This window comes from Bombina bombina, chromosome 5 (assembly GCF_027579735.1).
Source record: "Bombina bombina isolate aBomBom1 chromosome 5, aBomBom1.pri, whole genome shotgun sequence".
NCBI classification, from domain to species: Eukaryota; Metazoa; Chordata; class Amphibia; order Anura; family Bombinatoridae; genus Bombina; species Bombina bombina.
This window is the reverse complement of record NC_069503.1, coordinates 1,085,486,065-1,085,501,075: the sequence shown is the minus strand read 5'-3', so window position 1 is coordinate 1,085,501,075 and position 15,011 is coordinate 1,085,486,065. Positions and strand designations below refer to the sequence as shown.

At 35.5% G+C, this 15,011-nt stretch overlaps 2 protein-coding genes across 2 annotated transcripts in view; one reads left to right on the top strand and one right to left on the bottom strand.

Moving 5' to 3' along the window:
• Positions 1–13,874, top strand: part of SLA (Src like adaptor) — a 94,647-nt gene extending 80,773 nt beyond the window's left edge. The window contains exons 4-8 of the mRNA XM_053715372.1: positions 2,618–2,704; positions 3,978–4,081; positions 8,245–8,376; positions 11,186–11,315; positions 12,190–13,874. Of these exons, the coding sequence (XP_053571347.1) occupies positions 2,618–2,704; positions 3,978–4,081; positions 8,245–8,376; positions 11,186–11,315; positions 12,190–12,409 (673 nt within the window). The 3' untranslated portion in view covers positions 12,410–13,874. The remainder of the gene's footprint in view (positions 1–2,617; positions 2,705–3,977; positions 4,082–8,244; positions 8,377–11,185; positions 11,316–12,189) is intronic.
• Positions 1–15,011, bottom strand: part of TG (thyroglobulin) — a 535,242-nt gene that overhangs the window by 173,253 nt on the left and 346,978 nt on the right. The gene's annotated exons all lie outside the window — the stretch shown is intronic.

The window sequence follows — 15,011 nt, the reverse complement described above, 5'->3', positions numbered from 1 at the left end:
CTGTTGATAATTCCATCATTACCCCTAGCCTGCACGCCCGATGTCTTGGGGTCACACTTGACTCAGATCTTTCCTTCACTCCTCACATTCAGTCCTTGGCTAAAGCCTGACGCTTCCACCTTAAAAACATCTCTAAAATTAGACATTTCCTTACACAAGATACAACCAAGATTTTAATCCACTCTCTCATCCTTTCCCGCCTCGACTAATGCAACTCTGTCCTCTCTGGTCTACCTAGCTGCCGCATAGTTCCTTTAAATCCATTATGAATGCCTCTGCCAGGCTCATCTTCCTTACTCGTCGCTCTTCATCTGCTGCACCTCTCTGCCAATCCCTTCACTGGCTTCCTCTTGCCTCTAGGATTAAACATAAAATCCTCACCCTGACATATAAAGCTCTCAACTGCACTGCTCCCCCATACATCTCAGAACTTGTCTCTAGATACTCTCCCTCCCGTCCCCTTCAATCAGCTCAAGATCTCCTCCTCTCTTGTTACTTCCTCACATTCCCGTTTACAGGACTTCTCCAGACTGGCCCCCATCTTGTGGAATTCCCTGCCTCGCTCCATAAGACTCTCCCCTAGTTTTAACAGCTTCAAGCACTCCCTAAAAACTCTACTAAGCAGGGATGCATACAACCAACACTAACCTTCCTAACTCCATTGCTTTCCCCTTGAACCCCTTAGAATATAAGCCTATGGGCCCAGCTGTTTACAGATCGCTTCATAAGAGCCGACTACAACAGTGAAACTCTCGACAAGGCCCTCTACCCACTTGACCCCTACAAAAGCTATCCTGTACACCGACTATGTTTACAGCGCTGCGGAATCTGTGGGCGCTCTACAAATACCTGATAATAATAATAATAATAATGAATGCAATTGGGTTGTAAGGTGCCTATATAACAACAATCTGGCACTTTTCTTTAATACAAACTAATATAATATAATTCTGAAAAAAATGGGGCTGGTCTCCAAAGTTTCCACGGCTACTTTTTATTCCCAGTCCGGTCCTGCAAGGCTCCCATTGGAGCCTATGGAAGTGTGCTCTCTTGAGCTCAATGCTTCCCAGCAATGTGAATGTGAGGTTGTATGCGTATTGTAATACCAGCGCACAATTGCGTACGCTGGTATTACTCAGTGGAAAGCAAATATCACTTTCACAAAAGAGATATTTTGCGCTCCACTTGTAATCTAGCCCTAAATGTGTTAAAATTAATTTAACTTTTCGAGGGTTGCAAAAATATTTGCCCATTCCTACTGGTTTTGGTTTAGACTGTAGTGTGCCGAGAGTTGAGGGGTCTCATGTTATTCTTGAAGCGACCCTGTATTTAGAGCTCAAAAAATATATAAAAGGGATATAATACCCATATAATAAATCACTTGAAAGCTGTGCAACATAAGTAAAAATCAGAGAAGAAAATATCACATGAACAGAAGATATTTTACCTCAAAAGTTCTTTAGCTACTGTCATGTTCTTTAAAAAAAAACAGCCAATCAGCTTCATCAGTGATCTTTGATCTAATGAGATTTCAGTGAAATCTTGTTAGATTTCATAATAAATCTCAATAAACTGAAGGAAATAACATGACTGTGCTGCATATGCCAGATGCACACTCCCTTGCAAGTCCGGGACTAGCATCCTGATTGGTTGCTTAAAGTCCCTTTACAATGGGATGTGGCTACTGAGGAAATTTTGAGATAACATATCTTCACGTGATATTTTCTAGTCAGCATTTTACAGATATGCAGCATCACTTTCAAGTGCTTCAACATTTGGGTATAATGTCCCTTTAAGAGGTGCAAATTTATTTCCCATTCCTTAGTGTTTGGGTCTAAGTAGGTAAAGGGAACAGGAACACAAAGGGCACTGTTTAAGCATATATTATATTTTTGCAAGTAAAAGACTGTGTTAAAGGGACACTGTACCCACATTTTTTCTTTCGTGAATCAGATAGAGCATGCAATTTTAAGCAACTTTCTAATTTACTTCTATTATCAATTTTTCTTCATTCTCTTGCTATCTTTATTTGAAAAAGAAGGCATCTAAGCTTTTTTTTTTTTGTTCAGAACTCTGGACAGCAGTTTTTTATTAGTCGATGAATTTGTCCACCAATCATCAAGGACAACCCAGGTTGATCACCAAAAATGGGCAGGCATCTAAACATACATTCTTGCTTTTCAAATAAAGATACCAAGAGAATGAAGAAAATTTGATAATAGGAGTTAATTACGAAGTTGCTTAAAATTGCATGCACTACCTGAATCAAGAAAGAAAAAATGTGGGTTCAGTGTCCCTTTAATACTGTTTATTTTTTTAAGCTAACATGAAGTACATTACCTTGTAAAACTGGACCTTAATGTCTGATAGCTCATTGGCTGACAACCAAATACCCAGTGATTTATTGGTGGAAAGTGACAAGCCTCATTAGCATAAATAATTAAATTACTTTTTCTCACTACAGGAACATCCATTATTAAAAAAAATAATACATTTGAAAATGGCCTTTTGTTAAATGCAACAAATGTGCCTTTAAATCTATAAATACGTGCATTATATTTTGTACATCACATCTTGTTATAGATGTTTTACAGTTTCAAACTTTTCTTCTGTACAGTGAGGGAGGATGGTGGAGAGTCCGATCACTGAGAACAGGTCGAGAAAATTATATTCCTGGAAAGTGCGTAGCTAAAGTTTACCATGGGTATGTACTAAATTGTATATTCTAAATGTAATGCTAACTCATAAATCTGCTTTATATTGCTTTACATTTCCAGATGTCTCTCCATTGTCTTTTTATTTGCATTAACAATATAAAGCTAGATAGACAGACAGACAGATACATAAAACTATTATTATTACTATTACTACATAACAATATACTCAGATGTGACTATCACTGAATTAAAGGGACACTAAACTCATTTTTTTTTCTTTAATGATTCAGATAGAGCATGCAATTTTAAAGGGCCAGTAAATCAACAAAATAATGTTATATAATTCTGCATATAGTGCAGAAATATATAACATCAGCTTTCTACCTGAAAGGATTTCAGAGAAAATTTCCTACGAAAATGACTTTTACATGCCGTTCCTAGCTCTACTGAGCGGGTCTATTTGTTTTCCCTAAGCGCATCCGGCACGCTGTCTAGTCACAGCCGGCCTGATCTAAACTCAATCTAGCTCGCTCCTGCTACCAGACCAGACCAGACCGGGAGCGAGCTACATTGAGTTTAATGGCGCGATCGGGCCTTGAATAGACAGCGTGCCCGATGCGCTTATGGAAAACAAACAGACCCGCTCAGTAGAGCCAGGAGCGGCGTACTGTAAAAGGCATTGTCATAGGAAATGTTCTCTGAAATCCTTTCAGGTAGAAAGCTGGCGCTAAGCTGACGTTATATAATTCTGCAATATGTGCAGAATTATATAACATTATTTTGAGGGTTTACTGGCCCTTTAAGCAACTTTCTAATTTACTCCTATTATATTTTTTTTTCTTTGTTCTCTTGCTATCTTTATTTAAAAAGCAGGAATGTAAAGCTTAAGAGCCGGCCCATTTTTGGTTGAGAACCTGGGTTATGCTTGCTTATTGGTGGCTAAATGTAGCCACCAATAAGTAAGCGCTATCCAGTGTGCTGAACCAAAAATGGTCTTGCTCCTACACTTTAAATTCCTGCTTTGTAAATAAAGATAGCAAGAGAATAAAGAAAAATTGATAGGTGGAGTAAATTAGAAAGTTGCTTAAAATTGCATGCTCTATCTGAATCATTAAAGAATTTTTTGGGGGGTTTAGTGTCCCTTTAAGTGTCGCTGGATAAGACTGTGTGCATGTAGAAAAGTGTGAGTTAGTCACAGAGAGAATATTAATACCAACAGAAATAGAGAAAACAAGAAGAGCATAAGATACAAATACCTGATAATAATAATAATGATAATATAGAGTTATATATTTTGTAATTATCAATTAAATGTTACAGCTGGTTATTTGACGGAGTGGGAAGAGAAAAATCTGAAGAACTTTTACAGCTACCGGATACTAAGACTGGTTCATTCATGATTAGACAAAGTGAGACCAAGAAAGGTAAAGTACATTCTAATGGCATTGCTATGGCATAAATATATTGTAAACTAATATAATTTTAGAGTCTGGTGAATATATAGAGGACATGCCCAGCAAAATCTAGGGGTCATGATTTAGATATAACATATTGTAGTATGATTATTTTCAATATATTTCTATTATCACATTTTCTTTGTTCTACTTGTATCCTTTGCTGAAAAGCATACCTAAGTAGGCAATGCACTACTGAGAGCTAGCTGTTGACTCATGGCTGCACATGAGTATATGCATCTTGTCATTGACTCACCAGATGTGTGCTGAGCTAGCTCCCAGTAATACATTTCTATCTGGAGCAGCATATCCTTTTTTTCCCACTCTTGTGGCTCTTTGAAACACTAAAAAAGTTTTCATAAATGTTTTGTCAAAGTATAGCGAAGAGCTGTACTCTGATTCCAGGCTGGCTTATAGGCCAGATTATATAAACTGTTATTTTTAGCATTCTAAAAATGTGATCATCCATATTAAATGATCAGTACAGTAGATTTGCACAATCAACAAATGCATAAAAAAGACAATGCAATAGCACTTGGTCTGAACTTCAAATGAGTAGTAGATTTTTTACTGACAAATTTTAAACTTACGTCTATTTCCACTCCTCCTGCAACATGTGACAGCCATCAGCGAATCACAAATGCCTATACATATATTCTGTGAATTCTTGCACATGCTCAGTAGGAGCCGGTGACTAAAAAAGTGTAAATATAAAAAGACTGTGCACATTTTGTTAATGGAAGTAAATTGGAAAGTTGTTTAAAATGGCATGCTCTATCTGAATCATGAGAGTTTAATTTTGACTTGAGTGTCCCTTTATTGAGTAGCAGTACCAGTTATGTACTAAGTTTCACTGGCTGTTAGGTAACTCCTACGGGCAGCAAGACCGCGCTATTAGACCCTCCCTCCCTCTATTGAAATACACCCCCCATAGAAAGACCAGCGAGATACAGGGTATGTTGCTGGTCATTAAGGGGTTAAATTCATGCAGCTTTCACTTCAAATTTATTTAGGCCAAAAATCAGCATGTTTTTGTCCCTTTAAGCAGAATTAGATTCATATATTTCAGTACGTAGGGCAGGAGAATGATGATTTCCCTTTGCACAATTGACCTATTTTTTTCACATGAAAGTGTTGCCACATTCTCTAATAGTTCCCTAACACAAAGCTGACCCATACGATGTTCTCTAGCTATGAGATATCACTTCCTTTAATAGTTCCCCTATTTGAACAATGACAATAAATACACTGATTTGTGCACATCCTCGCCTACAAGTGCAGCTATCAGTGAGTTCTGGCGGTGAGTGAATTCATTTAGAAGGTTTGAGGGCAGAGTAGGGATAAAATAGAAAAGGGACACTCAAGTCAAAATAAGTTTTCATGATTCATAAAGATCATGCACAGTTTGAAGACACTTTACAATTTACTTCAGTTATCACATTTTGCACAGTTTTTATATAAACACCCTTTCTGCAGAACAAGATTTTACTGAGCATGTGCACAAGTTCACTTGGTATACGTATACTAGTCTGTGATTGGCTGATGTCTGTCAAATGATACAGGGAACGGAAAATGGGAGAAAAAATTAATTTGTCATAAAAAAAAATTACTGCTTATTGGAAATTCAGAGAAGATAAATCATTGTCTCTTTATTATGCACTTGTTAATTATGCAATTCTACTGCATTGAGTGGTCCTTTAAGAATTACACTATTAATATATATAGTACAGGTAGAGAAGGTCTATAGGTTACTACAACATAATGGGTAAATATGAGGGTGTAAGTAGAAATGATAAATTGCTGAGGGTTAAATCTGTAGAACAAGCAAGATGGAAAGGTGACATTCGTAACAGGTTTAAAGTTTCCAGGGGGAAAAATAACAAGATGCATAAAGCCCATTACTAAAGATGGCAGGGCCAGTGGATAAACAAGATACAAAGGATACTGGGTAAATGTGAAAAATACCACTCAACCTTTGAGACCTGAAATAAAATACAATCCTGACCTTAGTAAAATGCAGAGTATTGCAAAATATGCAGAGTTCATAGGCAGATATGACATTACATAGTGAAGAAGAGGGGACCCTTTGAACAAACATAACGAAATACAAAAGATCATGGCTACCTCAGTAATCAGGCATCTTTAGGGGGATGATACAGAGGTCCCACCAGTAAATATGGCAGAAAGTAGAATCAATAGACCGAAAGAACAGAATTTGGAGAGGTAAAGATTTAAATAATTTCACTATTTGACATTTTTCTGTTTAACCTCTTTGCCATCAGAGAGTCATTGTTTTACCCCTTCTCGGGCAATCATGAGGATATGATGGTTTATGGAGGTCTCTGTTAATGAGAGGGCATAATACAGAATGATTGCAGAATGCATGTTTCAAGCATTACAAATCATATCATTTAGATAAGAATATTAAAGTAAGTGTTTCTAATGCTATTTCAACATATCTCACAAAGGTCATTCAAAATGCAAAATAATTTGCCAGCTTCGTGTTAGACACCCATAAGGTTTTGTTCTGAGTGTACTGTTTGAGATTGCAGTCAGTACAAATCACTCAGTTCAGAATTCAGCAGGCCACATTTACTTCATTTTCAAACTTCATATTTTACACATCTGTTAATTATTTATGTTGAAGAGACGAGAAACCCAATTTTTTTTTTTTATGATTCAGATAGAGAACATCATTTTCCAATTAACTTCTATTATATAATTTGCTTAATTCTCTTGGTATCCTTTGCTGAAGAAGCAGCAATGCACTACTGGAGCTCGCTGAATGCGCAGGGTGAGCCAATAAGATGAGGCATATATGTAAAACCACCAATCAGCAGCTCCTGAGCCTACCTAGCTATCCTTTTCAACAAAGGATATCAGTAGAACAAAACAAATTTGATCATTGAAGTAAATTGGAAAGTTAATTAAAACCACATGCTCTATCTGAATTATGAAAGAAAAAAAAAGTGGGTTTCATGTTCCTTTACTTCACTATTCATCGATGTCGCTAAATAATTTGATGAACATTATTGAAGATTGGGATATTCTACTTCTGAGGGATTTGTGATAACTTTCTTGTGCTTATTTGTAGCAAGGTACACAAAACCAAGAGGGACACAACGGTCTAAATTCAAATGTGCATAAGTGCATTTTAGATTTGAATAGGAGCAAAAATACTTCCTGTAAACATTATAACAAGCTCCATGCGCCAGCATTCAAACAGTACACCTGGTCAAATTGCAAGCAGTGTTGTGCATTGTGTCAGTGAAGACGTCATTTGTGTCATACAAGCCACTGCTAACTCTCTGAACATGTGCGGTATTTGATTGCTGGTGCACGGGATATGCACACCATATGTGTGTATTCCACTGAAACAATAATAACGTTTGCTAAAAATATTTTTGCTAATGGACATATATTGGAAAAATGATTCTATTTAAAGTAAATGCCAGTATGAACATTTTAATTCTGACCATTATGTCCCTTTAATAAATCAAAGTGTCAAATTGATACATTGGGAAGGCTGTTTTAAATCTTGTTGTGAGATGGAAACAGACCAAGTTTTAACCAATTAAACCAACAGAAAGACTTAATGTGTCAATAGAAGTAACCTAATGTGTTTTGATTTTTTAACTGTTCACTCTCTCTGAATCATGAAAGTTTATCTTGTCAACCATGTCCCTTTAAAATCTTTTTTTCTTTTTTAATTCTCTTAGGACTGCCTCTGCAAAGTCTTAAGGCACATATTAAAGCAACATAAAATCCAGAATTTTCTCATGATTCAGACAGAGCATAACATTTTAATCTACTATCCAATTTACTTCTATTGTAAAATTTGCTTCATTCTCTTGGTATCCTTTGTTGAAGGAGCAGCAATGCACTATATTGTGAGATAGCTGAACACATTAGGTAATCCAATGACAAGAGGCCTATATGTGTAGCCACCAATTAGCAGCTCCTGTAGTACATTGCGGTTCCTGAGCCTACCTAGGTATGCTTTTAAACAAAGGGTATCTTGGAACATTGTTTAAAATTGCATGTTCTGTCTGAATGATGAAAGTTTTGAATAACTATTAAGCCTGGGTACAGCACACTGTATTAAACCAGTCTACATGATGTTGTTTGTGCAGGTACTTATTCATTATCTGTCAGACATCGGCAAGTCAAACATTATAGGATTTTCCGCCTACCTAACAACTGGTACTACGTCTCCCCCAGACTGACCTTCCAATGTCTCGAGCACCTTGTTAATCACTATTCAGGTATTTACAGACAGAAAACTTGTATAAATATAATGATATAATGTGATCAGAATGCACAGATTTAAATAGGCTGACATTTATTTCAACTATTACTTTTTGAATAGCAAAACTGTGAGTTTATTATATCTACTTAAAAAAATGAAATCTATTTAATAGCTGCCAGGAAGGACTGAGCTACAGAAAAAAAACACAACAGTACCATTCTTATAGCAAAGGGGTTAAAGGAAAATTAAAGTAATGAATTAAAGGGATATGAAACCCAATTTTTTTTTCTTTCATGATTCAGACAGAGCAGGCAATTTTAAGCAACTTTCTAATTTACTGCTATTATCAATTTTTCTTTGTTCTCTTGTTCTCTTTATTTTACAAAAGCAGGAATGTAAGCTCAGAAATGGCCCATTTTTGGTTGAGCACCCTGTGTAGCGCTTGCTGGTTGGGAAATACATTTAGCCACCAATCAGCAAGCGCTACCCAGGTGCTGAACAAAAAATGGGCTGGCTCCATTCAAGAGAATGAAGACAAATTGATAATAGGAGTAAATTAAAAAAGTTGCTTAAAATTGCATGCTCTGTCTGAATCATAAAAGAAAAAAATTGGGTTTAGTATCCCTTTAAATTTAATTTTCTTTAAAAAAAAATATTCCATGCAAAAAATATATAACTAAATAAATAAAAAGTCTAGACATTGCTCTTTCTTATTGATTAAGAAAACATTTGGGTACTATGTCCATTTAAAGGGACAGTATAATGTAAAAAAAACAACATTTCTCTTAAAGGGACAGTCAAGTCCCAAAAAAACTTTCATGGTTTAAATAGGAAATGTAATTTTAAACAACTTCCCAATATACTTTTATCACCAACTTTGCTTTGTTCTCTTGGTTTTCTTAGTTGAAAGCTAAACCTAGGAGGTTCATATGCTAATTTCTTAGACCTTGAAGACTGCCTCTAATCTAAATGCATTTTGACCACTAGAGGGCATTAGTTCATGTGTTTCATATAGATAACATTGAGCTCATGCAAGTGAAGTGACCAAGGAGTGAGCACTGATTGGCTAAACTGCAGGTCTGTCAAAAGAACTGAAATAAGGGGGCAGTCTGCAGAGGCTTAGATACAAGATAATTACAGAGGTAAAATGTGTATTATTATAACTGTGCTAGTTATGCAAAGCTAGGGAATGGGTAATAAAGGGATTATCTTTCTTTTTAAGCAACAAAAATTCTGGTGTTGACTGTCCCTTTAATGTATTTTAAATGACATATTATACCAGCTACATAGTATAAAATGTATGAGAAATTTCATGTTCAGGTTTATTGTAGATATGAATTAACTGTGTTTCTGCTTTTAAACCACAACCTATTGAAATGGGTTAAGCTTGCAGGTAATATCAGATCTCATTATGTTATCACTTTCTGTACACACACTTGCTTCCTTATCTTATATTTGTCTGAATATCCCAAAGCTCAATACTTAGAAAGAACAATGGAAAATGAATATTTTAACCCACCTCATTGGGAATGTAATTTCTTCTACTGCATGTGTTTACATTGCCTGTCAATAGCCTAGACTCCAGTACAGAAACTTCCATTATAGTTGGGGATACCACAAGCTAAATCAGCTATTTCAAATGCCAAAGTAAGGGTAAAAGAACTACTTGTAATCTATTTAATACACTCCAGCAGGTAAAATGGATCATTCGGAAAAATTTGAAAGGGGAGACAAATGTTGGGTAAACTGTCCCTTTAAGTATACAGGACACACCAGAATTTCTAAGATAGTGGAAATAGCATTTTTTAGTGGTAAATGTGGGACAAAGGGGGAAAAATTAATACACTGCGTGTTTTGCTATGCTTAAGCTTTTAGGTGGAATTCATTTTGAGTTTAATGTTTACATAAGATACATAAAATGATTCACTAAGCTATAATACTGTACATGTTAATTGAAATGGGTTTTGCATATTATTTTAGTAACTAGAAACAATTAAAGGGACATAAAACCTGCAAATATGATGTGCATCTGTGTCAAATGATTACGTCAAGATAACCATGATATACAGTGACTGCGATAGAAGCACATACCCTGATTTCTAGATAATGTTCTACATAAATTACCTCACATTTTGCTAAATAACAACTTCTCTAATATATAAGTTTGTGCTGTCTGGGATAAGATTGTATCTGTTAATACAAGAACTGCATTGGTAAACTGCAGTAAAGGTTAAATAAGTTACGCAGGGTTAGTTGTTTTAGAGAAAGAAAAAGGAAAGGTTTGGGGCTTTTTTTTAACTTGATTTATATAAAATTGCATTCAGCCGTCAAATTAGAAATGGTGAAACCAAGAGTTTCATTAGAGTGATAAAATGATACAAATATGAAAATATTTTTTAAAAAAATTTAGAAGCATTTGCGGTCATTATTTTATGTCATTGAAAAGATATGAAACACATTTTTTTCTTTCATCATTCAGATAAAACATCCAATTTTAAACAACTTTGTAATTTTCATCTTTTATCAAATTGTCTTCATTCTCTTTGTATTGTTTGTTGAAAAGCAGAGATGCAAGCTCAGGAATGTGCACGTCTTTGTAAGAGCACTACTAGATAGCAGCGCTATTTTCTGTAGTGCTCCAGACACCTTACTTAGGCATTTCTTCAACAAAGAATGCCATGGGAACAAAGAAAATTTGATAATAGAAGTAAATTGGAAATGTTTTAAAAATTGTATTCTCTGTCTGAATCACAAAAAATATTTTTGTGTTTCATATCCCTTTTAATAATATTTGTAAACCAATCTTTTCTTCTGTTAACATCTAGAGAGTGCTGACGGACTGTGTTGTGTGCTTACAATGCCCTGTCTCGCTCAGACGCGCACTGAAGACATAGGGGCCCTCGCAGTACCAGTTGTCAAAAGGCGCAAGCAATTTGATTGGAAGAGTATGAAAAGGTATAGCTTCGTCCCATGAGTACATCATTCCTTAAAACAAAATACATTTTTATAAAAGTAGCATTTATTTCTATTTGTCACTCACAGGTCACAAACTATATGCAGAGTAAACACCACAAAATAGACACTGCATTGCTAGACATAAGCATTTAAAACTAATTTTGATACAAAATATGTATTTTTTTGAAGTCCGTGGACATACCCCTTGAAAAGCGTATTGAGTATTTTTATCTTATCTCCTCTGTGGATAGTTAGGGACACATATGAGCTCCTGAATTGATCTAGCAATAATGGTGTATAAAGATGTAGATTGAGAGTGCTTAAAGGGACATGAAACAGGAAAAAAATTATTTCATGGTTTAGGTAGAACATACAATTTTAAACAACTTTCCAGTTTACTTCTATTATGAAATGTGCCTCATTCTATTGGTATTATTTGTTGAAGGAGCAGCAATGCACTACTGGTTACTAACTGAACAAATGGGTGAGCCAATGACAATTGGTAAATGTATGCAGCCACCAATCAGCAGCTAGAACCTAGATTCTTTGCTGCTCCTGAGCTTTCCTAAAGAAACCTTTCAGCAAAGGATAAAAAGAGAATGAAGCAAATTAAGTACTAGAAGTAAATGGGAAAGGTGTTTAAAATTGTAAGCTCTGTCTAAATCATGAAAGTAAAAAAATTGGGTTTCATGTCCCTTTAAGTCTGCTGGATGTACATATCTGGGTCAAATATACATTTTTTTAGTGAGCAATTACAAGAAAAGTGGTCAAAATAAATCATGAGAGTACATTGTATTTCTATCTTTCACAGAAGATTGAATGTGGAATTGTATATTGAGTTGAAAGTTCCTTTAAGTATCTATTACCCTTACAGGGTTCCATTGACCACAGAAGAAGCTACTATGGAAACAGACGACATGTTCCTCAGCTACGGTCTCAGAGAAAGCATCGCCTCTTATCTCTCATTGGCTGAAGAGGAAAGTTTTCCTCCTCCAAGTGACAAGAAGAAGAAAAACCGTCAGAGCCAAGTTTTATTGAATGTAAATAAGAATAGCATGCCTTTCAGATCTAGTTATTCCCAAGACTACACATGAAGGACATTGTGTATAGATAACCAACTGATTAACTGCTCACTCATGTTGTCTTACATCTGCTGCACTAGATACCTAACTATTGTATGCACACTGTGTATTACTAAACGCTGATGGACACTTGCATATATGTAGCTAAAACTGCCAAAAGGAAGTTAAATATTAAGGAGAACACAATAAAAACAAATCTAAAATCAGCTATTTCGGTTTTTTAATATATATATTTACTCATCCCTTGAATTATTCAAGTCTTTTTGAAAACTACTTATCATATGAAAAATGTACCCTACCCACTAAATAAGGGACATGAAACTCAAAATTAAACTCTCCTGATGCAGTTTTTTTTTATTGTTTGCTATTATTTACTTCCATCATCAGACTGTGCACAGTCTTTTTATGTGCACACTTTTTGAGGAAACAGCTTCTGCTAAGCAGGTGCAAGAGTTCACAGAATATATGTATATCAGTCTTTGATTGGCTCATTTCTCACATGATACAAGGGCCAGGGAAATTAAAGGGATAGAAAGGTCAAAATTGAAATGTGAATGTGGTGATTTGTATTTCAAATCTAAGCATGTTTGCAATATACCTCCATTAGCAAAAATGCTTCTATTAAAAGTTATTGATTTTCAGCGGCATATGCACATATCCCATGCATGCAACTTTCTTCTGAAGTTGTAAATTGTGTCATACAAGATACTGCTGACTCTCTGAGAAGGTGTGGCGTTTGAATGCTGGTGCACAGGCCCTCACAGGATATGTGCGTATGATGCAGAAAAGCAGTAATCACTTTTATTTGAAGCATTTTTTTCTAATGCACCCAGGCACATTTCATTTTTCTATCACTTTAAAGAGTAATTTGTAAGAAAAAAAAATCTACTGCTTGTTTGAAATTCAAACAATGTGTTATTGCATTGTATTTTTGTTATGCATTTGTTGATTATGCTATTTTACTGTATTTAACAGTCCTGGTACTTATCTGTAAAGTAATAGAGCTGCGTCCTTGGCAGAAAATAAAAATATTTATATATATTTCTAAACTGTAATATATTAATGAAATCACGTAGATATGTACCTTGACAAAAAAGATGCTTTGTGTGTTTAATATGTGCATACAAATTAGGTCATTATTATTTTTTTATTACACAACGTTCTACAGTAATGTTATTATATAGATATGAGGTATATCAGGGCTAAATATTGAATGTAGACGATCGGCGATAATAACTGAATTAAAACCTCAAATTCAGACAGGTTACAAAAAACTACAGTATGTGGTGTTTTGTAGCTAATTTTGAGAAATTGTTTTGTGTAAGCTAAATTGATAGATAGAGAGAGAGAGAGAGAGAGAGAGAGAGAGAGAGAGAGAGAGAGAGAAAGAGAGAGAGAGAGAATAGGGCAATACATGTCTGAAGATCATCTTTCCTAATATTTTTATTTCATCAAAATTAAAACAATATTAAACTCAGTGTTTTGTTTCTTTGTTGGATCTAAAAGAGGGTATACAAATATATATTAAAGTAGTTTTAAATGGTTTTTCCTGTGCTGGAAAAAAACTACTTTTCATTTTTATACTGGTGACAGGGGTGGAAATACTATTGGTGCTGCAGGTGCAGTGGCACCGGGGCGCCCAAGGGCTGGGGGGTTCCTTTTGTAGTCATTCTATACATAGGCTTGTGCAGAATATGTACAATCCTCATATAGGGAAACCTTTTATTAGTGCAGGTTGCAGGTCTATCTATCCTCAAAATCATTATACAGAGTTACTTATTGGGGGCCCAAACATTTTTTGCACCAGGGCTCTCTGTTGAGAAGGTCCGTTACTGACTGCTGAGGCACATATAGGACAGTATTTCTTATCCGCCAGCAAGCAACTGATACTTAAAGCGCGCTTCTATAGGCTCAAATGGGAGCCTCGTTCTCAGGCTGTGACACACGACATGAGAACCTCACGCAGCGAAGAGGGTAAGCGATGGCAGCAAATGTTAAATATAGATGCCAGATGCACACTCCCTTGCAAATCCTGATTGGTTGGCTTTACAGGGGGTGTAATAACTAAAGACATTTTGAGGTAAATATCTTTCTTTTTTACATAGAGATGTTCAGGTGATATTTTCTAAGTCAGCTTTTTACAGCTGCATCCCTTTTAAGTGCTAAATCATTTGGGTATCATGTCTGTTTAAGTGCTAAATCATTTGGGTATCATGTCTGTTTAAGTGCTAAATCATTTGGGTATCATGTCTGTTTAAGTGCTAAATCATTTGGGTATCATGTCTGTTTAAGTGCTAAATCATTTGGGTATCATGTCTGTTTAAGTGCTAAATCATTTGGGTATCATGTCTGTTTAAGTGCTAAATCATTTGGGTATCATGTCTGTTTAAGTGCTAAATCATTTGGGTATCATGTCTGTTTAAGTGCTAAATCATTTGGGTATCATGTCTGTTTAAGTGCTAAATCATTTGGGTATCATGTCTGTTTAAGTGCTAAATCATTTGGGTATCATGTCTGTTTAAGTGCTAAATCATTTGGGTATCATGTCTGTTTAAGTGCTAAATCATTTGGGTATCATGTCTGTTTAAGTGCTAAATCATTTGGGTATCATGTC